Raw genomic sequence first — 26,964 nt, forward strand, 5'->3', positions numbered from 1 at the left:
TGGTGTGAAATGAGAAAGGCAGGGATGTAAGAGAACTAATTATACTTCACTTGAAGATGCAAATTCAAGGAAAGGGTACAAAGAGAGGAGTTAGGAGCAGGATAGAAGGAAGATAGAACTGACAATAGGAATGAATGAGGGTATGACTGTAAGAAAAGCTCAAATCTTCATAAGTGCTGGATTTTAATGTATCACACTAATAACCACTTATTTTTACAATTTCTGAAAACATTGGAATACATTACGCATTAAGTGATTGCACATCTCATGTAGTGTGTTTAGCCAGGGGACCTGTGAGTACCATATATTCCGAAAACCAAGCCATCCCCAGAGACAGCTTCACCAACACTGTCACACTATTCAGAATGGATGAGACCCAACTGCGTGAAACTGTACACCGACAAAACGGAGTGATAATCTTCGAAAGCAACCACTTCCCCCTGGGACAACTCCTGGTGGCCTTCCATGCTCGGACAACCTTCGACCCCTACGGACCACGCAACCAACCTGGGCAACATCATCAACAGCAAGCTTACCTTCAACAGCCGATAGACACAGTGGCCTCCCCATTGAAACCAGAAAGATGGTCATCTAGGCCATCATCACCAGCAGACTAGACTATGGAAACGCCCTCTACATCGGTCTCCCTGCCCAGCTCCTCCACCACCTCCAGACCATTCAGAATGCAGCTGCAAGACTTGTCCTAGACTTCCCCTGAAGGGCCCACATCACCCACTACTTCTGAGAGTTACACTGCCTGCAGTGCACAAAAGGTGCAAATTCAAGGTTCTCACCATCGCATACAAAGCCCTCCACAACATTGGACCTAAGCTTATCAATCACAGTAGCTTTGTGCTACAACCCTCACCCTTGCTCAGGTCCAGAGAATCCACCACAGACGCAGCAGAGGTGGCTCCTTCTACTACCTCACCGCAAACTCCAGAAATGACTCCCCCCACCTGCACACATCGCACATCCTCCTCGACATCATGAAAAAGCTCAAGACATGGCTGTTTGAGTAGTAGCCACCAGCGCACAACAAACCTCCCAGTGCGCCTGGATACCCCCCATGGTGATAAGCCGCACTTTACATATTTATTTATTGATTGATAGATTGATTGATAGTAACAATATCTGCTTAAACTGCTGGCCGGTGCCCGTATGAGATTACTGTTCTCATTTTGAAGTTAACAGTTCTTTGTTCTCTTTACATTCATATATTATTTCTTATAATGTTTTGTGTTTTCCATTGATTTGATGACTCCGGGTGCAGTAAATATATTGGAAATATTATTAAAATGTTGTGTTAAAAACAGTTCTGGTTGGACAGTCATACTTTATTGCAGTTTCGATTGTGTTGTATTGTATCTAGATTCTCCTTTCCTTTGAGTTAAGCATCGGCCTTCTTACCCATGGTTACACAGTTAGGGATGCTGAGGTGAAAACCACTGTTGGTCCTGGCCCTTTCTTCGGGGTCATCCACAGACTTTTCACATTTGCCCTCCACTTTTTGCTGTATACGTTTTTATTGGCATTAGGGCTCTATGCCCTTTACCACTGCTAACCAGTGCTAAAGTACTCGTGCTCTCTCATTAAAACATGGTAGAATTGGCTTATACTCAATTGGCATAATTAGTTTACTTGTAAGTCCCTAGCAAAATGGCACTACCTATGCCCAGGGCCTGTAAATTAAATGCTATTAGTGGGTCTGCAGGACTTATTGTGCCAGCCCCTTAATTAGCCCTTTAAACATGTCTCAGGTATTATGTTGCAGAGCCTGTGTGTGCAGTTTGATTTGCCATGTCGACCTGGCAAAATATACCTTTTGCCAGACCCAAACCTTCGTTTTTAATACATATGTCACCCCTACGATAAGCCCTGAACAGCCCAGAAGGCAGGGTGCAATGTATTTAAAAGATAGGATGTTTCTATTGTTAAAAATGGGGTCTCTAGTTGGCAGTGGTTTACACCTTGTCCAAGTAGGGACCCTCACTCTAGTCAGGGTTAGGAAGCCAAACATCTAAGATAACCCATGCTCGCCCCTTGGTAGCTTGGCTCAAGCAGTTAAGCTTATCTCAGAGGCAATGTGTAAAGTATTTGTACACACATACAGCAAAACAGTGAAAACGCCACAAAAGTACTGCACACCCGTTTAGAAAAATAGTCAATATTTATCTGAGTAGAACAAGACCAAAACAACAACAATCCAACATACACAAATCAAAATATCTATTTCTAAATGTTTAAGCAAGTCTCCTAATCCATAGGAATCAAAGAATGTACCTCTTTAGAACAAAGTACCTGGGATGCGTCAAAAACAAATATGATGTGGGCCCCAGGGTAAGTGAGGTGCTGGAAAAACAAAGCGATGCATCGGTTCTTTACTGGAAGGGGAGGTGATGCGTTGATTCTTTCCCTGCAGGAAAGGTGAGGCATCGATTTCTCGACAAGCGGCTTCGGTTCCATACTGTGGTGCAGGGTTGATTAAACATTAGCACCCATGTATGATGCATAGAAAATCCATACCTGCTGTGTTGATGGGACTGAGGTGAAACAGGCTCTGCGTTGATTCTGCAGCCATTAAACAGGCACTGTGTTGATTCTCCAGCTGCTAGTCAGGCACTGAGTTGATTTTTCAGCCGTGAGACTGTTGTGTCGCAGCCCGCCGCGGCCCGCAGCGGGGTGAGCTGAGCATTCAGCTCGGGGCGCGGCCACGGTTCCTGTTTCTGGCAGCTGGGTGTGCTGCACCCCTTTTGTTCTATATTTCTCGTACGAGTACCCAAAATGGGCATGGGGCCTCGGCGAGTTCTAGGAGCAGCACGTCCTCGATATTAGGCATAGGCACCCCTGACCACTCACTTACCTGGTGCAGCCTGTTTCTTTCTTCTTTTTCTCTTCTTTCTCCTTTTCTTCTTTCCTTATTTTTACACTTAACAGCCATGTTCTTTCTATCCCAGCATGCCTTTCTTTTTCCCTGCATGCCTTACGACCCTTTTCCAAAATGGCACCTTTCTCTACATTCTACTATGATTCTTTCCCAATCCAATATGGTGTCTTTCTTCTTCCTGTTGGTCATTTCCTGTTTTAGGGTATATAAGGAGTGTAATTCATGTTCTCCTTGCACTGCTACACTTCCTTTGGTGGTGATCTTCGCTCCTGTTGTTTTTTGTCCAGTTTTTTCCCTCGCTTGTTCCAGCTTCTTCCAGTATTGTTATCTTGTTGGAAGACTTACCTTTTTGCTAATTTATGTTCCAGGGAGTTCCTGCTATAGAGGTTTTTTCCTTTGGGGTTTTTTCCTCTGGGACACCATTGGAGGGCACAGACTGCCTTTTGGCGTTCCATCGTCAGCAGCACTGTGGCTACCAGAAAGGGCCACCCTTACCTTTGTCAAGGCAGAACCTACAAGGATCAAAACCACTCTGCAGTTCCAGTTGGCCAGAGACATAAACAACGAGTAGCCCGTGACAGGGACACGCGTTGCGTCGATTCTTCCAGCCCAGCACATTGATGGATGGATTTTCTCGTCCAAATCACCAGCTTGCACTTCCAGGGGCCCAGGGACTGGAGTTGGCACCTCTTGGCATATTAGGACTCTCAGCAGAAGAGCCCAGGCACTGGCAGCTGAAGTTGTTGATGTCCCTCAAACTTCTTAACAGGAGGCACGCTCAGTCGAAGCCCTTGGAGAATCTTTGGAAGCCGGATGTAGAAAGCTAAGTCCAGTTCTTTTACTCCCAGGACAGAAGCAGCAAGCAGCAGGTCAGCACAACAAAGCAACAGGCAGAGTGGTAGTCCCTCCTACCGCATCCAGCTCTTCTTGCTAGCAGAATTACCTCAGTCCAGAAGCATTCTAACTATGTTTTGTCAGAGGTCCAATACTTATACTGATTTCTGTCTTTGAAGTAGGCAAACTTCAAAGAAAAGTCTTTGTTGTGCACAAACCCTGCCTTTCCCTGCCCTGGCCCCAGACACGGTCCAGGGGGTTGGGCACAGCTTTGTGTGAGGACAGGCACAGCTCTATTCAGGTGCAAGTGTCAGCTTCCCCCACCACTCTAGCTCAGGAAGACCCATCAGCCTGGTGATGGGCCATCAGGATATGCAGGGCACACCTCGGCTCCCACTGTGTGACTGCCTAGATGGAATGCGCAAATAGCCCAACTGTCATCCTGACACAGACATGTATTCAGCAGACAGGCAGAGGCACAGAATGGTTAAGAAAGAAAATGCCCACGTTCTAAATGTGTCATTTTCAAACTTACAATTCAAAAACCAACTTCACCAAAAGAAGTATTTTTAAATTGTGAGTTCAGCGACCCAACACTCCATATCTCTATCTTCTCCCAATGGGAAATTACACTTAAAAATATTTCAAGGCAATCCTCATTTTACTCTATGAGAGAGATAGGTCTTGCAATAGTGAAAAACAACTTTAGCAGTATTTCACTATCAGGACATGTAAAACACACCAATAGATGTCCTGCCTTCTAAATACACTGCACCCTGCCCATGGGGCTGCCTTGGGCCTACCTTGGGGGTGACATACAGATAATAAAAGGGAAGGTTTGGGTCCTGGCAAGTGGGTGCGCTTGCCAGGTCGACATGGCAGTTTAAAACTGCACACACCGACACTGCAATGGCTGGCCTGGGACATGTTTGCAAGGCTACTCATGTGGGTAGTACAATCAGTGCTGCAGGCTCACTAGTAGATTCAAAGGCCCTGGGCACACCTTGTGCACTATACTAGGGACTTACTAGTAAATTGTATATATGCCAATGATGCATAAACCAATCACCAATACAATTTAGACACTTTAACAGTGGTAAAGTGCCCAGTTCCTAAAACCAGCATAAGCAAACCTCAGCACAGGATCAAAAACAGGAGGTCACAGGCAAAAGCACAGAGGAAACTACACCAATAGCTGACAGGTCTAACATCCTGGCAATGATTGTCTTAAATTCATTTTTCACTACTGCAAGGCCTTCATCTCCCATAAGATAACATTGGAGTTACCGTATTATTACATTTTATAAGTGTAATTTCCAAATGGGAATAGGTAACCAGTTCATGTTTGTTGTCTCTGGAATCACAATTTAAAATCCTGACTTGGCGAAGTCAGATTTTAAATTGCAGTTCTGAAAATGTCACTTTTAGAAAGTTGGCATTTTCTTGCCTTAGACAGTTGGTTCATGCAGCCTCTCTGTGAGTCATATGACTGGGTGTAGCTGACAGCTGTGCTTTGTGTATTCCTCTTAGACAGCCACATACAATGAGGAGCTTAGGTGAGGCTAGATGGGCCATCACTGGCAGGATAGGTGGGAGGAGCTAGGCTCAGCCCCACTTACCCTTGAATAGGCGTTATCCTGTCTCCGCACAAAGGGCTGCTTACCCCCTGCAGTTATTCTGGAGCAGGGCCAGGAAGGCAGGGCTCCTATGCACTTCAAAGGCATGCCTCTGGAAGCTTTTCTCCACTTCAAAGGCACAAATATGTATAAATACTGGACCTCAGACACCAACTCTTCAGTACACTTCTGGACCTGTGGATACTCCTTAAGGACGAAGGACTGCTGTGCTGCTACAAGACTGACACTCTGCTGGACTGCTGCTCTAAAGGACCTGCTGGTCTGCTCGCCTGCTGCCCTCTTGCCCTCTTGCCTCGGGAAGAGGAACTGGACCTGCAACTTCATCTTGAACCCACAACTCCAGAGTGACATCAAGGGCTAGTCTGCTGACCTCCTGATCTGAACCTCAAGGTCCTAAAAGGCTCTTCAGCCTACTCCTGGTCTGGCTACAACATGTTTCTGACCCCCAAGTGGTGCCCCTAGGTCCTGGACCCTTGGTATGGCTCAGTGACCTTAAATCAATCTTTTTGGCTCTTCACAACCACGTACGGGCACGTCGGCACCAACATCACACTGATTGCACCAAAGGCAGCCCAAGCTTCCGCCAGCCTTTCTCTTTGCATATAGCATCAACTGCTCATGGGGGACCGCCAACGTGAATCTTCAGCCCACCTGTCTGAGAAGCTTGGCCCACTCTCCGGTACACGCCAACAGCCTCCAGCAATGCTCTCCTTGCTTCTCGCAGCTCTTTCCAATGCACCCGGGACGCTTGGCACAAAACTTAAGAAGGAAAAACTTCAGCTGGACTGTATCCAACCAGCGCTCCATCACGGTTGGCCTGAACGTTTGAATTTGACCCGGTCCAATGCAACCTAATAGCCGTGGTTGGTTCTTTATGTTTTTAGACACTATTTTTTACTTTATTCTTTAAAAATTCATAACTCTGGTTCTACTGATTGGATTTTGTCATTTTGGTCTTGTTTATTTATTAAATTCACCTCTACTTTTCTAACCTGGTGTGGCATCCTTTATGTGTGGTGTTTTCATTGTTTCACTGTCTGAAGTATTTCACAAATAGTTTACACATTGCCTCTAAGTTAAGCCTGACTGCTCTCAGCCACGCTACGCCTGACTGCTCTCAGCCACGCCACCAGGGATTTGAGCACAGGTTAATTTGGGGTTTGCTTATGCCTTACCCTGACAAGGATTGTGATCGATGCTCGACCCCAGTCAACCAGTAATCCATCTTCTCGCAACCACTTTCTGTTGCTGACTTCACCTTTGGGAACAATCACGCCACTTGATGGGAAGTGGATCTTAGGCATTGATGAATCCATGACGACGCTTTCCTATGCCAAATACTGCTGTTCTCCCACATGCTGATGAAGACATGCCATTAACCTAGAGTACCACTCATCTGGTGTTTATACTGTTTAAGTATGGCAGAGGTGTGGTGTGAAGTGCTATAGGAAAAACATGATTACTATTATCAGGAAGAGTGGTACATGAGTCACTGGAGTGATCAACTTGTAGTATTTTGCCCCATTAGGTAGGGGTAATAGTAAAATGCTTTATATAATGCTTCAACCCATAGTGTGTTGTTAATAACATGTACTACCACCTACTAATTAATGATCCTCAATATATGAAGAGCAGAGGATGAACAACTGAGACTTGCCAGTTTTGAAACACACACCAAATAACTGTAACCTATAGACGTCTCCTACTCTTGGACCTCCTGAGGATGGAGTTTGAAGGTCTGGTGTTAGCTAAAACCGTTGATTTTACTAAGTTCAGCTAGCCCTCTTCGTCCTCTGGACTGTTTTTGTCATCCATATTTGCTTTTGCCCGAAACAGCATAGACATTGCTAACTTCACTTTGAGTTGGTGGCATTCTGCCTAATCACAAAAGCACAGCCACACACAGTAGCTCCCTTTAATGCAACCATGTCAATGCTGCTTTTTGAGACCAAAAATATGTTTGCTTTTAACCAATTTCTTTTTGTCTTGTCATGGGCCCGGCAGCTCCCCCACCAGTTTAACAAAAAACATGAAAAAACAAAAGATGCATTGGCAAAGCCAGAGGCTGACAGTCAAAGCCACACCCTTTGCCTTTGCAGGCGCTTGTTTCTATCACCCCCCCGCCGTTTCAGCTACTGTCCAAACCTTCCAAACCTGCTCTGTATGATATGCATTGCCCTGGAGGTGCCAGCAGCACTCTTGGGCACTGCAGATGATCTTGTCCTGAAAGAGTGCACGTTCACTTGCACAGTTTGCCCTTTTTTGAGATCACGTTCGTGGATGAAAATAATGATGTATACACTCGCAAACAAAACTGACTGGCTTTATGGGTCCTGTCCTAATTGGTAGCAATTACTTCAAAAGCCTTAGCAGTGGGATTACTAAACCTAAGTATGGTGTATGTTTTCATCGGGAATTGCCAAGAGTACTACTATACGTAATTACTCCCTTGATCTACACCTGGTCTTATTGGGGAAATGTGAATTATTAACATTCATCATTATGACCAGGAAAAATGGCGTGCACTTCCTTGAGGTCCCGGGGATGTTTTTCCAGAATGACACAGTGTTCGTTACATTTGCAGGACTCTGTTTGGAGCGCTTAATCTTCACCTCGGAGGCGCTCCTGAGGGCCCAGCTGGCACCGGAAAGACGGAAACCACCAAAGATTTAGCAAAGGCCGTAGCGAAGCAATGCGTGGTTTTCAACTGCTCCGACGGATTGGATTATCTCGCTTTAGGGAAATTCTTTAAGGTTTGTGAAAGAAAACACCACAAATTCTCGAATTTGTATCCAGACAATTGTTCTATTGGTTATTTTGCAAATATGTATACACATTTATCCACTGTTTTAAGGAAATCCCAAGTCTAAGAAAAAATCAACCAAATAACATTTGGTAAAATCTAGGCAGAACCTTTTCAAAACCATAAACTCTATTTTATGCAAAGTTATCCTGTTACAGGAGTTCAACTGTACAATGTGCCGTTGAATTAGGCCTACTACAATTATACTCTGTGGTTCTAGAGTTAAGCGTCTAAGCAGTCACACGTCGGTCTTCAAGTACCACCAACAGTTATATAGAAGTGACTTAGCGCTTTATTTGCTACAACATATTGATTTCTTTCGACATACTATTTGCAGCTTCTAATCACTTTACTCAGTTCCATTTGCCATCTAATTTTTCATTATAATTGACTTTTTCACAGGTGTGGGGAAAGTCAGAATAAGCCTATGCCCTATGTCACAAAGACCTATTTTGGATGAAACAGTGTTTCCATCTTCTAACAATTGATCGCAAGATGAAAATGATTAAGCTGTAGACATCAGGTTACTAGGGGGGGCTTCAGTTAGTGCCTGGTTTAGTAAATGTCCAGCTATTGTGAAGACACAACACAAGTGTCAAGTATATTGTTGCATCTGTCCAGTCATTCTGGAAGCAAGTAGGAGCTTGGATACCAGCTTGTACTGTACCACCATATACAGGCCTCAGAGGTGGGCCTCAAATGTTCTACCATGTTGACACAACTTTCCCTTGTAACATGAGCACCATTTGACCGCTAAACCCAGCTGAGGAATGTGACCTTGAAACTAACCTCATAAAGGCAGCAGTCATAATAGTTGTGAAACCAAACGCAAAGCAGTTACAGGAGATGAACTGAAGAAGCTGTCAGAACACATTGCTGCTATGGTTACATTTCATGGTTTTTTTACATTAGGTCAAAATCATGAGCTGTAGCATCATGAAAAGGAGTCTTGGGATTCAAAGTCTGTCTTCACATCGAAAAAAAGAGCATTGATGGTTCATGCCATAGTGTGTAGAATGTAGAATGCCCCTGCAGAGCTGAAATACCCCATTAAGCCTCGCTTGAAAAATATTGCAGGAGAAGAAGAGAATCCAAATCTACATAACATCAAGAAAACAGACTTCTCCAGACTAAATTGATGAACAGAATCTGATGTTGAAATCTCTTAGCAACTACAGAAAAACCTGCGATGCAGAATGTGTCAGTGCGGTTATAGGCTTCACCATTTCATACTAGAAGGGGTCCTATTTATTTATGTGATGACATATACGTATAACATGATATGTATAAGCATGTTAGGGATACAAGCACCAGTTATTAAACCAAAATACACCATTACTATATGTATCAGGTAATGTTTATGTAGTCTCTGTCCTTTGTTGCTTCCTAAAGGGATTGATAATGTTTTGACAGTGGCGAGGGTACACTTCAGCATTCTGATTGGCTTATAACCAACAGTCTGTTGAAGGTGTAGGCCAAAATGCCAATACATAATTAGGGTGGTCGGAATATGAAGATCCAAGGTGATATAGACTGTGGTGTAACAAGCCTTTCTTGATTACTCCCCTTTAGTAAACTCCTTGTTTTAATCCTCAGCTTTAGCAAAACACATGTTCTTTCTGGATATTGTCACGGTCTAGTGCTTCATAAATTATGCATCCTTCAGTCCATCTATCTGCCTCCCCTTATTCATTGTTCATCCTACCATACGTGTGTATGTCAACATATGTTGGTCAATGTACGTAGGTACACATATGACAGTTTCTGGCAATGGATGCCTGCACGTCTTTTGAACTGTGTGCATTGATTTCTGTATGGCTTTTGGTTTCTGTGTGTGTTTGCCTGAATGCTAGATTATGTGTGCAGTTGGACATTTCAATGTCTGTTTTCTGTTCATGTGCATTGCCATTTGTCTTGTGTGCTTGCCTACCTGTTTATATGTATGTTGGTCTGTGTGCATAAGTTACTGTTAGTTCGTTGTACTGTGTTTGCCTGGCCTCCTACTGGTGTTCAATCTGCACGAGCCACTTCATCTATCCATCCGCCTGTCTGTGTGACCTTGCTTGTGTATCGGTGTCTGTTGCCTGTGGTTGCATGTCTGGTGTGTTTGCCCATTGGTAAGCTTTGTATGTGGATTGTGTCTGGATGTGTGCTAATGATTCTTCTAATGTGTGTGCCTGGGTTTCTATACGTTTGCCTGCTTACTTTAAAGAGAGATTTTCTTCAAGAAGAAAGCAAGGATTGAGTGGGCGTTGACATTTCGCTCGAAGATGAAGCCAAACATTGAATGGGCGTTGCCATTCCACTATTTTATCCTTCCTACACGAGGTATGCTTTGCCGGAGTCCTAGAGATTAAGACTCCCTACCCCCCAGAATTAATTAAACATCCATCCATAATGTCTCTCACATTTCTGAATTATACTCTGTTTGTGCTGCCTCTGTGGCTGTGTGTGTTGTTCCTGACTGTACGTATGTTTTGTCACCCATGTGTTTTTTGGTTTATGAAGACATGAATCCGTATGTCTGTGGGCCTAGCCCCCATGCAAGTCTGTTTGTGTGCCTATATGTCTTTTGTCTTATTTGAATGGGAGTCTCTGATGATTTGTATTCACGGTTGCCAGTATTTCTTTTGGCATGTGTGCATAATTTCCTATCTGGCATGTGTGTCTGTATGTCTCATGATTTGTGTGTGGAAACCTGTATATCTGTTGGTCTGAGAGGCTTAGATTACTGTGAGGCTGGTGATCTTTGTAATACACGTCTGCGTATCTGCATATGTGTGTCTCAGTTTTGTGTCTGTTGGTATGCACAATGCAATATCCAAGCCATGTGGCTTTCCCATGGATGCTTCATTCAACTGTCAGACTTGCAACTGAAGTGGAGGTGTGTGTGTGGAGTTTGTAGAGGCAAAGGTACTAAGCATCCACAGAAAGTCGTGCACATGTCAGTCCATAAATGGCAAATGTTCATTTGCAAGACGTTCTCGTCCTTTTTGGTTTCTTCAAGATTTCTCAAATTGTTTGCAAAAACTTACCCTTATTTTACATTGAATACGTTTTGTTTGATATTAGTCTACATCAGTTATTTCTGCTTCTACTGACTTGGCTTAGTAATAAATGGATGAGTGCTTAACAACTTTCTTTTCCAGGGACTGCTTTCCTGTGGAGCTTGGGCATGCTTTGATGAATTTAACAGAATTGACCTGGAAGTGCTTTCAGTGGTTGCCCAACAAATTCTGACTATCCAAAGAGGTACGTTTATGTTGATGTTTCATTGTTACCCTTCATTGTAACCCCTCATGGTAACTATTCTCTGTTCTCCTTCAGCTCCCCTATCCTGATCCATTTTCCTTCCAACACACCCTCCTCCTGATCTCTGCTACTGTATGGACTACTGGCCTGTATTGTAATCCACCTACTGCATGTAGCATATGCGCTGTATAACAAGTTTACCTTTGACGTGCTAATCTGCACATCTCAGTATGTATCTGTCTGACCTTTCGTAAATGCTTACCTTCTCTCAGGGCCTCGATATGCAGCAGGGCCGGACTGACCTCTCTGTCAGACTGGCATTTCACTCGTAGGGGAGGCTGCAGGTTAGGGGCTGCTTTCAGAGCTGGATGGCTGTTGTGATCCAGCCATGGCCCCATTCTAACCACAGCCTCCTTCAGTGTGGTGCTGGTTTTGACATTTTTGCTAGGGCTGATTTTTGTTTCCAGTCCAGCCTTAAATAAATCACGTAAACATAATAAAATAAACATTTTAAAAACTAAGGGGCCTATTCACAAAGGTAAATTTACATTTGAGTAAACCTAAATATGTAGATTTACAATTACACTTTGTAGTAAATGTACTACTTTTGGCTATTCACCATTTGCCAGGTGTAAATATACTACAAAGTGTAGACGTGTATGTCGCAACCTCATGAAACAGGGAGTGGAGACAAATTTATGAGTTTAAATTACCTATTAGTAAATTGTCATATGTAGATGGAGTTCTCCATCAGTAGGGGACATTCTAAAATGTATCAATCTTTAAAACACAAATATTACAAATATTTTATGTTAAATATTAATGTATAGTAATGTAAGGCATTCTATATATTTTAAAAGTATAACAAAACAAAAGAAATGCAACAACACTATTCATTTAATTTTGAGTTAAATATACAATTAACTTACATACATTAAAATTATTTTTTCAAAAGTTTAACAGTCCCACCTCAAATAAAATGTTTTTAATGTTAAATATTAAAAATTACGAAGAGTTGTGTATAATTACTTAAAATTCATTTAATTATTTACAAAATAATTACGTTTTATAAATAAACAAGGTTATCACAATACTTTTATTTACTTGATATTTTCAAAATAAATTCATTATATTTGTAACTTAAAAGCCAAATAAATTATTTTAACATTATTTCCTGTGGGGCTCTTTTTTAAGTCCCTGCCTCCATTAGGGTGTTGCCATTCCAGTGGTTGGCCATGGATGGCGCTGGACTTACTCTGGGTCTCAGCTGAAGTGTATTTACTAGTAGTTTAGGTCTTTTTTTTGCTGTGGCAACTTTAGAAGCGTAGCTTGTGAATAAGGACAGGCTTACTTTTTTGTTTAGGGGTGCATGTCCCTCAAACGCCTCCTTAACAATCCTCTAAACCGCTTGTTACTCCTCCGTAACCCCCTCCCATTTAGTAGTAGATATCCACCTCCCTCTTTGTAGCCACTTCCCTGGCATCTCCCATATTTACTACTAAATCTCTCCATGGAATATATAGACGAGATGGAGGTGGAGATTTCCACCTGTAGGTCTTTGAATTGCATTTTGTAGTATGTAAGCAGTACTACTGCAGTGCAACTTTACATACTATGAAATGCTGTTTGTTGTAGACACTTGACATTGATTTTCATCTCCTTTTCTAGGTATCAGTGCAGGATCTTCCTTACTGATGTTTGAAGGAACCGAACTAAAACTCAATCCCACATGTGCTGTCTTCATAACAATGAATCCAGGTTATGCTGGGCGTTCAGAACTTCCGGACAATCTTAAGGTAAGGGGCAGTGTTGCTATCATTTTTCAAAGTAATCCTAACATTTATTTTAGCATTGTTTCTAAGTTCATGAACTCAGTATTCAAAGTGGAGTATATGTGTGTGTCCATTTAATGCAAAATTGTTTAAATGTGATGTACGTTCATAATGCTGCCCTCCTTTTACTGCTCTACTAGGCTGTAGATTTTAGGACAAATGTTGTGGTATTATGTGATATATTGCATAGGTAATCTATCACAGAAAGAAGTCTCATGCCACATGTTTGAATTAGGCTTCTTTTATATATTCATGCTATAGTGTTCATGTATCTGACATTTAACTGAATCACACACAGGAGTTCATGTTTCTTTACACTGTGCCCATTATTAGTTCCTGGGTCAGAAAATAATCACTGCATACAAATATATGATTATGTTGTAAGCAGTTGAGTTTGTCCACACAAGATGCTGGATGCCCTATATTTTATTGTGCGTTTTAGCTTTCTTCTTTTTAAAAACTAAACATCAGTGGATTTCATTACCCTGTAGCTAAGGGTTCTCATTTCATTAGCCCATAGTATCTGACATTTAACAGATTTCATAATGTATACATCACATTCAATGAGAAGTGATAACTTATGTGGCCTTCAAAGCCATTAGACCTATGAATCTCTTCCAAAGTGTCACCCTGGGAAATATGTTCCAAGGCATGCCAATCTTATAATTCTTTTGTTGGTGATCAAGAGAAGGTTTGACTTGGAATTGGTAGAGGGGGAGCCACAATTTGAAGAACTGTGTCTATCACTCTGTTCCCACAACCTTCTAATTTAGCTAAGAAATGACAACAACATAGAAATACTACAGCAGAGTAGAACGGTTGCTTTGTGCCCCAAAATTGGAAGATCCATATTTCTTTGCTGCAAGCAGGCTTTCCACAGGAGAGTCTGGTAACTTGAAGTAAGTGTCACTCTAAGTTTTAGTTCCTGCTGCTTGATCTCAGAGCTGTACTGAAGAGATGTGCATTTCTGTGACATGTGGGCTTCATATACTGCATAGACAACTTCATGTTTTGTAGACTAAATGACAATACCTTAATGTACAGGGAAATCAGCTCACATAGTAAATATTTAATCCTCATTCTCAAGGTTACAATTTCTGGGGCTCTGCTGCAGTTTCATCTAGTGCCCAATTCTAAAAGAAACCTCCGCAGGTAATCAGAACTTAGGTTCACAAAAATACCATTTGTTATGTGAAAACAATCCACACTATGATTCACAGATTCAGGTATAGTGGTCATTTCAAAGCAGGGAGTGATCTTAACTCCTTAGGAATGTTCTCTACTGTTGCAGGTTTAGTGTTAAGGAGGGGTATGGTGACTTTGCAAAATGTAGTAAACACCTTTAAAGGTGAGTTTATATGTATTACCAGTCATTTTTATGTAGTTTTCCACTAGTTTGTAAAAAAGTGCCTTTTCATACTGACAAAGTGAAAGTAATGTTTCAAAATCTGTGACAGTGCAGAAGGAGTTTCTTCAGAGAAAAATTATTTTCCTTTTGGGGAAAGAGTAGTAAACAAAAGAGAAATATAGAACTTTCATAGATTATTGAGCTTACTCAAGATGGCCTTTATGAGTCACTGAAATTTCGGAATTGTATGAAGGTCATTATCCTGCACCTCTGTCAACTTTTGAATTTCAAGGAGTCTGGTTGCTTGAAGGTAGAAACCACACATGGTCTATTCAGTATTTCTTAGAAGGTGATTATTCCTGGATTGAGACCACTTAGATAAACATTGTTATAATTCTTTTATTAGCAAAAATCTTTTAATAGTCAATGGAATTCACTCCTTTCAGTAAACTGTGACCTAATTTTAGGAAATTCATAGGAATCTCATCTGTGATGCAGTTCAGTGAGGGATGAATAATACATAAAGAAGGTCCATCTTTATACATGCGTTCAGTCAGAGACTGTTGCCTCTCTTACTGTCCATACATTATGAAGTAGCACACCAGTTGCTATAATACCATACAATTTACTATATGAACATATATATCTATAAGAGACAGGACTTTGGTAGTCTTACATCTCTTCAATGGAAACACATTTTATCTGGCTGACACAAAGAGAATCTCCAAATTTGCAAATATCTATGTGTTTTTTATAAGTCTATTCACTGGTTATCAACAGCATGTTATGTTCAATATCTTTTGTATAGTATTCTCATGGACTTCTTTTTTCTCAATGTACTTGTAAGAAACTAAAGTATTATTTGAGGAGGGTGATGACCCACCTCAAATTCATAACCAGAGATATGAAAAATATAATTAATTCATAAAGCTCCAACTGCAGCTATCTGGTCGCGCTACACCGAATCAAAGTCAAAAGTTAATGCCTACTGCAATGGAACACAGGTCACACACAGTGACCTGGTTCATTCCAGTGCAAAGTTTACCTTCAGACTTAGAAACTTTTATGGAGAAAAATTTGTCATCAACGGGGCAAGCTGGATCCATAGCAGGGCTCGACAATGGTAGATTGCCACGGAGCGGGTCTTGGTGAAATTGTGGATGAAGTTGGGAAAGGTCCAAGCGGGCAAAGTCTGTGTGCAGGAAGGTCTCGAGGTAGACCAGCTGCTCAGCGTTGGTCCTGAAGAAGCCCTCTTCATTTGGGCTTTAAAACTTGTCTGTAAGTCAGTTCTCCATTAGTGAGGCAAACCACCAAGTGTAGGATGACCAGCAATTTTCCAGCTGCAGCTTCAATGGTGGTCTGCAGCTGTTGTCCAGGCAGAAAGTTGGCAAAAAGTTTCTAAGTCTTACATCTCGAGGTTTGGAGTACACTCTGATAACCAACAGTTCAGGACCTGGGGGCACCACTTGCAGTGTAGACTCTTTCCACCAGAGGCCAGCAGGAGGGTCAAGGGCAGGTCCAGCTGGAACTCGTCAGGTGGGCAGTTGTAGCGAAAAGGCCCCGAAAGCTTGTTGTGTCCTTGTAGCTCAGACAGGAGGACTGCCAACTGACCCTTGGAGTAACTTTTGGGGTCCTGGGTTCAGGGTAAGGAGGTCCAGTCTTCCTTCAGGTTCTTCACACAGCAGGACATTCCTTCTTCTGATTCCTCAAATGTTTAATAAGGAGAGGTCTGTGGGATCCACTTTTATGCCCAGTGCTAGCCTGTGTGGTGATCGATAAGCCTTTATCCACTCCTAAACCAGTTTTGGTCAGTTCCTCTGCTCCCACTGGATATGGTGCCAGCCTGACTAGACAGACAAAGGTAAGCAGGCCTACGTGTGAGCAGATGACAAGGTAGGCATCCTTTGAAGCTTAGGAAAGGCCTGGGCACAGCCCCGAGGCCATCTTCTTAAGGGAGGAGTCCCCCTCCTCATGTCCTGGGCTCTTTTCCCACTGTATGGGAGCAACACCCAAAAACCACGCAGGAGAGGGCTGGGGGAGAAGGGGCCAGGTGACAATTGAACATGGCAGGAAAGCCATTTAGTATTATGCAGGACAATGGCATCTTCCTATGGGTGTCATTTCCAAAATAGTAACATAAAATCATAGTTGACCATGAAGTTGAATTCTAAATTGCTGTTAAAATTAGTTCTTAAATAATTTCTCTTGCTGATCCCAAACTGAAATTAAGTATTATAATTTGTTGTAATGTAAGACAGTGTTTTCCTATGGGAGAGCTAGCCTTGTCACAGTGAAAAACAGGTTTGGTCTTTTTGTCACCACCAGAACATGTGAAACATTATTTATGTCCCACTTTCTAAATACCAGTCGCCCTGCCTGAGGGCTTTTAGGCCATACCTTAGGGATGACTTGTAGTAGTTAAAAGGAAGGTTTAGACTTGGGAAAATGTTTTGCCAGGTCAAAATGGCAGTTTAAAACTGCACACCCAGGCTACAGAAGCAGGCTTTGAGACTTGTTTTAAAGGGTTATTTTAGTTGGTGTCACAATGAGTGCTGCAGCCCACTAAAATAATTTAATTTACAAGCCCTGGGTACATATAGTATCCCATATACTAAGGTCTTAGAAATAAATTAAATGTGCCATTTAGGTGTATTCTAATTTACCCAGGTGAAAGAGCACTAGCACTTTACTACTGGTTAGCAGAAGTAAAGTGTGCAGCGTCAAATAGCCGGCAAAAACAATTGCAGTAAAAGAATGCAAAAATCTGGAAAAATGGCACACACGAAAGGTAATTTCCAACACTACTTGGCTTAAATAGGTAATGATAATGAAAAAACATGTGTGTCTGACAACTGACATAAGTTGATTTCACTCTAGTGAAGGACCCCAGATTTACTTTCACTACCAAAGGAGGTTGGTTGTTTGTTCACTGTGCTGTGCTGATTCCCTGACTCTGGACTGCCTAACGTTTGACTCAAATAGATGAGTCCAAATGTTGAAGTTTCACACCCATGCTAAAACTCATACAGTTCAGTTGCACACCCAAGTAGCTACTTCTTTATTTTTCAGTTTTATACATTCACTTTTTAACAGGTGGAGTTGGTTAGTTCTGTGACATGAGCCAGACAAATATAAGCATTCACCCTTTTTCATCTATGCTTATTTCCACCATGCTTTATTGGTTGGATTTGAACACCAGTGTTGATTTCAGAATCAGCATGACTGTACTCTGGAATCAGAACAGCTGTTCTTCTCCTCGCCGTCCATCCCCTTGAATAATAATTTGTTGAATCAAATGAATCGTTAGGCATATGAAGTAAGAGGATGAATGGGATGTTGTAATGCTAGTACTTCAATCAATCAATCAACGAGTCTTATATAGCATGAGCTTCTCACCATGGGGGGGGGTCTCAAACTGGGCACTGGGAAGGTGCGGCTCACCTCAACAGGCTGTTGCTGGCAGTCAAAGAGCCAAGTTTTGTGCTGCTTTCTAAAGTCCTTCCGGGCTCAGGGGCAGTGCAGGACCCCGTCAGACATTGCAGTGCCAGTCTGACGTAGAGCACAGCCTGATGATGATGCATGAGGGCTATTGCTTCTAATTAGTGTGTGCCTGTGACAGGGGTAGAATACCCTCCACTTACTGGAACTGTGCACTCATTATTTTCTATTCTGCCTATACCAAGTCATTTTCCACTCCAACCTGCGTGGCCTCATAGTATTTCCTGATATTGGGGAGCTTAATGCCACTTTCAAATTTAGAGCACTGGAGAATTTTCAACACTGGGCCCAGGGGGACCCTCAAGGGAACAGCTGTGTGAGCGACAAAAGAGTTGTCTCACTCTTGAAGGCCTAAGACAACAAGCAGCTGAGCAAGAAAAAGGAACTGTCAGTGGAATCCACGGGGTCTATTGGGGAGATGGACTCCTTTACACTGAGGCAAGAGATCCCAAACCTGGTGCCACTAGAAGAGTGGTAGTGCCTCAGGAGTTTAGGGAGTTCATTCTGACCTTAGCTCATGACATTCCCCTTGCTGGCTATTTGGGACAAACCAAGACTTGGGAAAGATTAGTCAACCATTTCTACTGGCCCAATATGTCCCAGAAGGTTAAGGAGTTTTGCACCTCCTGTATCTCCTGTCAAGCCAGTGGTAAGACAGGTGGCCATCCAAAGACCCCCCTCATTCCACTTCCAGTGGTGGGGGCTCCCTTTGAGAGAGTGGGAGTGGACATAGTGGGTCCACTTGAACCTCCCACAGTATCAAGGAACCAATATATTCTGGTAGTAGTGGATCATGCTACCAGGTACCCTGAGGCAATTCCCCTTAGGTCCACTACTGCTCCTGCAGTAGCTAAAGCACTCATAGGTATTTTTACCATAGTGGGATTTCCTAAGGAGGTGGTTTCTGACAGAGGTACCAACTTCATCAGCTTACCGGAAGCACATGTGGAATGAATGTGGGGTGACCTACAAGTTCACCACACCATACCATCCTCAGACAAATGGTCTTGTAGAAAGGTTTAACAAGACATTGAAGGGCATGATCATGGGGCTCCCTGAAAAACTCAAAAGGAGATGGGATGTCCTCTTGCTATGCCTGCTTTTCGCCTACAGAGAGGTGCCACAGAAGGGAGTAGGGTTTTCCCTCTTTGAGCTTCTGTTTGGCCATCCTGTAAGGAGACCACTGGCACTTGTAAAAGAAGGTTGGGAGAGACCTCTCGATGAGCCTAAACAAGATGTAGTTGACTATGTAGTAGGCCTCCGCTCTAGGATGGCAGAGTACATGGAAAAGGCAAGCAAAAACCTTGAGGCCAGCCAACAACTCCAGAAGTTGTGGTATGAGCAAAAGGCTGCTATGGTTGAGTTTCAGCCAGGGCAAAAAGTCTGGGTTCTGGAGCCTGTGGCTCCCAGGGCACTTCAAGACAGATGGAGTGGCCCTTACCCAGTACTAGAAAAGAAGAGTCAGGTCACCTACTTGGTGGACCTGGGCATTAGCAGGACCCCCAAGAGGGTGATCCATGTTAACCGCCTTAGACTGTATCATGACAGGGCAGATGTAAACATGTTAATGGTTACTGATGAGGATCAGGAAGCAGAGAGTGAACCTCTCCCTGACCTCCTCTCTACTGACCCTAATGATGGCTCAGTAGATGGAGTTGTCTACTCAGACACCCTCTCTGGCCAAGAGCAAGCTGACTGCAGGAAAGTCCTCCAGCCGTTTGCTGAGCTCTCTTCCTTGACCCCTGGTCAGACACACCTGTGTACCCATGATGTGGACACAGGAGACAGTTTACCTGTCAAGAATCAAAATATTCAGACAGTCTGACCAAGTCAAAGAAAGCATTAAAGTGGAAGTCCACAAGATGCTGGAGTTGGGAGTGATTGAGCACTCTGACAGTCCCCGGGCTAGCCCAGTGGTCTTGGTCCCAAAACCTCACACCAAAGATGGAAGGAGAGAGATGAGATTTTGTGTGGACTACAGAGGGCTCAACTCTGTCACCAAGACAGATGCTCATCCTATTCCAAGGGCAGATGAACTAATAGACAAATTAGGTGCAGCCAAATTCTTAAGTACCTTTGACTTGACAGCAGGGTACTGGCAAATCAAAATGGCACCTGGAGCAAAAGAAAAGACCGCGGTCTCCACACCTGATGGGCATTATAAGTTTACCATTATGCTCTTTGGCTTAAAGAATGCCCCTGCCACCTTCCAAATGTTGGCGAATCAAGTCCTTGCTGGCTTAGAGTCCTTTAGTGCAGCATATCTAGATGATATGGCTGTTTTTAGCTCCACTTGGCAGGATCACCTGGTCCACCTGAAGAAGGTTTTGCAGGCCCTGCAAGCAGCAGGCCTCTCTATCTAGGCATCTAAATGTCAGACAGGACAGGGTACTGTGGTTTACTTGGGACACCTTGTAGGTGGGGGCTAAGTTCAGCCACTCCAACCCAGAATCCAGACTATTCTGGACTGGGAAACTCCAAAAACCCAGACTCAAGTCATGCATTCCTTGGCTTGACTGGGTACTACAGGAGGTTTGTGAAGAGCTATGGATCCACAGTGACACCCCTCACAGAACTTACCTCGAAGAAAATGTCCAGAAATGTTAACTGGACCTTGGACTGTCAAAAGGCCTTTGACACCCTGAAAGAAGCTATGTGTTCAGCACAAGTTTGGAAAGCTCCAGATTATTTAAAGCAGTTCATTGTGCAGACTGATGCCTCTGAGCATGGGATTGGAGCAGTTCTAACCCAAACCAATGATGATGGCCTTGACCAGCCTGTTGCTTTTATTAGCAGGGGGTTACTCCACAGGGAGAAGCGTTGGAGTGCCATTGAGAGGGAGGCCTTTACTGTGGTTTGATCCCTGAAGAAGTTGAGACCATACCTGTTTGGTAGTCACTTCACAGTTCAAACTGACCATAGAACTCTCAGATGGCTAGTGCAAATGAAAGGAGAGAACCCTAAACTGTTGAGGTGGTCCAGGGAATGGACTTTGTAGTGGAACACAGACCTGGGACTGCCCATGCCAATGCTGATGGCCCTTCCGGGTTTTTCCAATTAGATAATGAAGACTCTCTTGGCAAAGGTTAGTCTCATCCTCTTTCGTTTTGGGGGGGTTGTGTAGGGAAATGTCTCCCTTGGCATGGTTACCCCCTAACCTTTTGCCTTTTGTTGATGTTAGTTATGATTGAAAGTATGCTGGGATCCTGCTAACCAGGCCCCAGCACCAGTGTTCTTTCCCTAAACTGTACCTTTGTTCCCACAATTGGCACAGCCCTGGCACACAGATAAGTCTGTAACTGGTACCCCTGGTACCAAGGGCCCTGTGGCCAGGGAAGGTTTCTAAGGGCTGCAGCATGTATTATGCCACCCTGTGGGCCCATCACTTAGCACATGCACACTGCCTCACAGCTTGTGTGTGCTGGTGGGGAGTAAATGACTAAGTCGACATGGCACTCCCCTCAGAGTGCCTTGCCCTCAACCCACTGCCTGTGGCATAGGTAAGTCACCCCTTTAGCAGGTCTTGCAGCCCTAAGGCAGGGTGCACTATACCACAGGTGAGGGCATAGTTGCATGAGCACTATGGCCCTACAGTGTCTAAGCCAAACCTTGGACATTGTAAATGCAGGGTAGCCATAAAAAGTATATGGTCTGGGAGTTTGTCAAACATGAACGCCACAGTTCCATAATGGCTACTCTAAAATCTGGGAAGTTTGGTATCAAACTTCTCAGCACAATAAATCCACACCGATGCCAGTGTGGGATTTATTGAAAAATGCACACAGAGGGCATCTTAGAGATGCCCCCCGTATACCAGGCCGGCTCCTAGTCTTAGGCTGACCAGTTCCTGCCAGCCTGCCACAACCAGACAAGTTTCTGGCCACATGGGATGAGTGTCTTTGTCACTCTGTGGCCAGGAACAAAGCCTGCACTGGGTGGAGGTGCTTCTCACCTCCCCCTGCAGGAACTATAACACCTGGCGGTGAGCCTCAAAGGCTCATGCCTCTTGTTATAGCGCCCCAGGGCATCCCAACTATTGAAGATGCCCGCCCCTCCGGGCACAGCCCCCACTTTTGGCAGCAAGTCCGAAGGAGATAATGAGAAAAACACGGAGGAGTCACCCACCAGTCAGGACAGCCCCTAAGGTGTCTTTAGCTGAGGTGACTCCTGCCTTAGGAAATCCTCCATTTTGTTTTGGAGGATTCCCCCCAATAGGATTAGGGATGTGCCCCTTTCCCCAAAGGGAGGAGGCACAAAGAGGGTGTAGCCACCCTCAAACACACCCCTAAATTGAATATTTAGGGGCGACCCTGAACCCAGGAAACCGGCTTCCTGATGACCTACAACAAGGAGGACTGCTAACCTGAAAGTCCAGCAGAGACGAAGGAGACAACTGACTTGTCCCCAGCCCTACCGGCCTGTCTCCAGACTCAAAGAACCCGCACAGCGATGCATCTAGTGGGACCAACGACCTCTGAGGACTCAGAGGACTGCCCTGCAACTAAAGGACCAAGAAACTCCTGTGGACAGCGGCTCTGTCCAAGAAACAAAGAAACAACCATCTTTAAAGGGACTCCAGCTTCACTCCGGAAGTGTGAGTCCCCAACACTCTGGACCCGACGCCGCCAGCTCATGTCCAGAAGAACCAACACTGCAGAGAGGACCCCTAGGTGACTCCAACGACGTGGACACCCTGAGACGACCTCCCTGCACCCCCCACAGCCACACCTGCAGAGAGGATGTAGAGGCTCCCCCTGACCGCAACTGCCTGGTAACAAAGGAACCTGACGGCTTGACCAAGCACTGCACCCGCAGTCCCCAGGACCAAGTGGAACCACCTACCAATGCAGGAGTGACCAGCAGGCGGCCCTCATCCTAGTCCAGTCGGTGGCTGGCCCGAGAAGCCCCCCTGTGCCCTGCCTGCATTGCCAGAGTGACCCCCTGGTCCCTCCATTGTTTTCAATGCAAAACCTGATGCCTACTTTGCACACTGCACCCAGCCGCCCCTGTGCCACTGAGGGTGCGTTTTGTGTGCTTGTGTCCCCGCACCCTCCCCCCAGTGCTCAACAAAGCCCCCCTGGTCTGCTTCCCGAGGACACAGGTACTTACCTGCTAGCAGACTGGAACAGGAGCATCCCTATTCTCCATAGGCCCCTATGTGTTTTGGGCCCTCCTTTGACCTCTGCACCTGACCGGTCCTGTGTTGCTGGTGCAGTGGCTTTGGGGTTGCCTTAAACCCCCAATGGCGAGCTGCCTATGTCCAGGAGACTGAACTTGTAAGTGCTTTATTTACCTGAGAAACTAACCAATACTTACCTCCCCCGGGAACTGTTGATTTTTGCAGTGTCCACTTTTGAAATAGCTTATTGCCATTCAACCAAAACTGTGTGTACTGCTGTTTTAAATCAAAGTTCTATACTTACCTGTGTGAAGTATCTTACTATTTATGTACTTACCTAAAATTTGAATCTTTTGGTTCTAAAAATAAATTAAGAAAATATATTTTTCTATATAAAAACCTATTGGTCTGGAGTTAAGTCTTTGAGTGTGTGTTTTCATTTAATTGCCTGTGTGTGTACAACAAATGCTTAACACTACCCTCTGATAAGCCTACTGCTCGACCACACTACCACAAAATAGAGCATTAGTATCATCTCATTTTGCCACTATCAACCTCTAAGGGGAACCCTTGGACTCTGTGCACACTATCTCTCACTTTGAGAAAGTATTTACAGAGCCAACTTCCTACATGTACTATTCGGGGCTGTCCACTCCCCCTCCCCCACCCATATCAACGTTCTTAACTGATAGTATACTTGGGCAAAAAAGGTTCTCGATAATGGGTAAGGAGTGTTCTGTAAGACATAATAGCTGTGGAAGGGCTATCGTTTTAAACATAGCTGATCTGCCTAGTGAGGAGAATGGCATAGTTGACCAGTGTTTTACGTCTTTCTTCAGTCTCTGCAGCATGGGGTTCAGTTTTGCTTGTATGTACAAGTCTACATCTTAGGTTATCCAGATAAACATATATTTAAATTTGCGAGGTTCCACTCGCAGGGGCAACGGTAGTGGGCTACTCTGTGCCTATCCTTCGATTGGGAAGAGGAGCGATTTTTGCCAATTAATTGCCAATCCAGAAATGTCATCAGAGATCTGGAATATTTCTCAGATACGGCTCAGAGAGTCTTCTATTTGGGTCAGGTAAAGAAGTATGTCATCGGCATAGAGTGAGATTCACCCCTCCCAGCCCGTACCTCCCGTCCAGCTGCAGACTCTGGCATCGACACTCACTAGTGTCGCTAAAGGCTCCACTGCCATCGCGAATACCATCGGCGAGAGCAGGCAGCCCAGTAGCACGCCCCTCCCAATGAGGAGTTCCTCAAAAAGGCAACCATTGACTTTTACTCTGGTGGAAGGTCCTCCATACAGTCATTTGATCCAGCTGAGATATCGCAGCCAAAAATCCCACTCTTTCGAGGAATTGAAATAAAAAATGGCCACTCGACAGACTCAAACTCTTTATTTGTGTCCAGTGATATGATTGCCCAGGGATTATCCTCTGTGCCTGCCTGTGTCATATTATTGTGCAGGTATCGCAAGTCCAATTTGGTCAACTGGCAGGTCATGAAACCAGTCTTGTCCGCCCCAACTAGGTCAGATATCACAACAAGCAGCCTGTTGGCTAGCACTTTTGCTAGGATCTTTACATCGGTGTTCATCAGGGAGATCGGCTTGCAGGAGTCGCACCTGTGGATGGGCCGTCCCGCCTTAGGTATTAGGACAATGGTTGCTATCCGTAAATTTGGTGGCAGAGTCCCTACACTAAGGGCATCATGGTACATCTGTAGTCACATGCCTAGTCAGTTTGTGAAAGAGCTCCGCAGGCTGTACATTGGAGCCAGGGGCCTTCCCCGCCTGCAGTTGAGAAAGTGCTACTGCGATCTCAGAGTCTGTAAGGTCAGGCTCCAAATTCATGCTGCTCCATGTTCAGGGTTTTCAAATGCCAGTCCTTTATAAAATCTCTTATCTCTTCATCCGATGCCTCTGTTCTCGGTTTGTAAAAGACAGCCATGTAAAGCGCGAATGCTTCTGCTATTCATCTACTCACTGTTATGGTCTCTCCCGCTTCTGACTGGATTGCCCTGATGTGCTTTGTCGCTGTCTTCGTATATTCACTTTTGCTTAGTGAGGAAAGCAGTTTTGATCTCATGGCGCATTACTTTCCAGTTCTCTGTGCCTTTGCATTCCAAACTCTGTATTAAGAAGCTCTGTGGGTCTAGCGGCCAGGTTTCTTTCCAGAGACTCTATATCCTGCTTTAATTCGTCCACGCGTTTACAGAGAGTCTTTCTTGGTTATGACCACCCCTCTAAATGTTGCTTTGTAAGCTTCCACAGTGTACTGGCACTAGTTACTGTGCCCTTGTTTTCCTCAAAGAAAAGGTCTCTGGCTTTATCTAAAGCCTTCACTACCTTTTTTATTGGCCCGTCTCCATATAGCTATCTTCCATTCTCTGTGAGCTCTCTGTCTTGCAGTGCTCACTGACACGTGCAGCGGGGAGTGGTCCAATATGCCTCGCACTAAGTAGCTTGCTGTTGTGAACCTTCCCAGAGTGTCTGCGGGTGTCCGTACATAATCAAGCCTGGAGGACATTGCATGTGCATATGAATGGAAGGAGAACTCCCTCTCTTGCACATGTAGGGCTCGCCATATGTCTGTCTGACCTACTGCCTGTAGGAATCCCTCCAACTTCCTTGCTGTTGCTTCCTTTTCAGATCTATTACTAGTTTTAAGGTACCCACATACTATTGTGAAGGCCCAGAGAAATCCCGTCAGGAGTTTCCTCAGTTTTTGAAGCATCTGCGAGTGGATGCCTGGCCGTATGTATACATTGAGAAGCAACAGTGCCTCTCCCTCCCATCTTCACAGCTCGGCTGTACAACGCCCTGCAGTGTCTGACCATGTCCCCAGGGTGTGGAAAACCATTGATTTCTGAATCTGTATTGCTACCACCCGTGGCCCCGAGATGTGCTGTGCATATGACGCTACTGTGTATTTACCTCTATCTAAACTGTTATGTTGTGCATCCATCATGAGAGTTTCCTGAAGAAAGGTGACATCATCCTTGTATCTGTTCAAAGCTTTAGTGACCAAACCTCTCTTCACTTTGCTGCCGAGCCCCTTGATAAGTCTTGGATTTTTAGTTCAGCCATCTGGTTGATTTATGTTGGGCCCCCTCCTGCTAATGGGAGGGGTGCTCCCTCCTCCTCAAAACTGGTGTGTGAATTCTTTATGCATATCAGTCGCATAAAACCCCAGTAACACCCCCATCCTACTTTACAGTGCTGTGATCCATAACTTGACCACCCCCCCCATTTCACGGTACATGTATTCCCTCATCAGAATGCTGTTCCTGCAGGGGCAGAGTCTGTAAACCTTATGAAAAAGAGAAGGATGAATGCAAACTAGCCTCCTCACTGGCTCATCTAGCTTCCTCACTCCCCGGAGCATAATCTCAAGACGGTGCAGGTAGGAAGTTCATCCCATTCGTCATCAGCTCGGTACTTCCTTGCCTGTGTAATGTACTTACAGTTTGCGTCTAAAGGACGGCACGCTCTTTCACATGATATGGTCTGACGTCAGTGGGGTGACCACTGGCATATTCCCACCATCTGTTTCTGACACCAAGCCCAAGGACTCAGTCCCACTCCCCCCTCAGGAGCTGTTGTTCTCCACTTTTTATTCTCCAGCGGATCTATGCAGTTTTTGTTTGCTTCTGCTGCTTGTTCCTGTGGGATTCTGTGACTGCCAGCCAGCTGTATTCTACGATTATGCCTCTGATCCAGCTGAAAGTCCTTGGTTTGTTGGTGTTCCA

General features: G+C 44.4%; 1 protein-coding gene across 2 annotated transcripts in view; it reads left to right on the forward strand.

The window, feature by feature from the left end:
• DNAH7 (dynein axonemal heavy chain 7) overlaps positions 1-26,964 on the forward strand; it is a 1,158,398-nt gene that overhangs the window by 376,315 nt on the left and 755,119 nt on the right. For both annotated transcript variants that reach the window (XM_069225862.1, XM_069225863.1), the window contains 3 exons: positions 7,943-8,111; positions 11,311-11,413; positions 13,082-13,209. In XM_069225862.1, the coding sequence (XP_069081963.1) occupies positions 7,943-8,111; positions 11,311-11,413; positions 13,082-13,209 (400 nt within the window). The remainder of the gene's footprint in view (positions 1-7,942; positions 8,112-11,310; positions 11,414-13,081; positions 13,210-26,964) is intronic.

The sequence above is a fragment of the Pleurodeles waltl genome, chromosome 3_1 (assembly GCF_031143425.1).
Source record: "Pleurodeles waltl isolate 20211129_DDA chromosome 3_1, aPleWal1.hap1.20221129, whole genome shotgun sequence".
NCBI lineage: Eukaryota > Metazoa > Chordata > Amphibia > Caudata > Salamandridae > Pleurodeles > Pleurodeles waltl.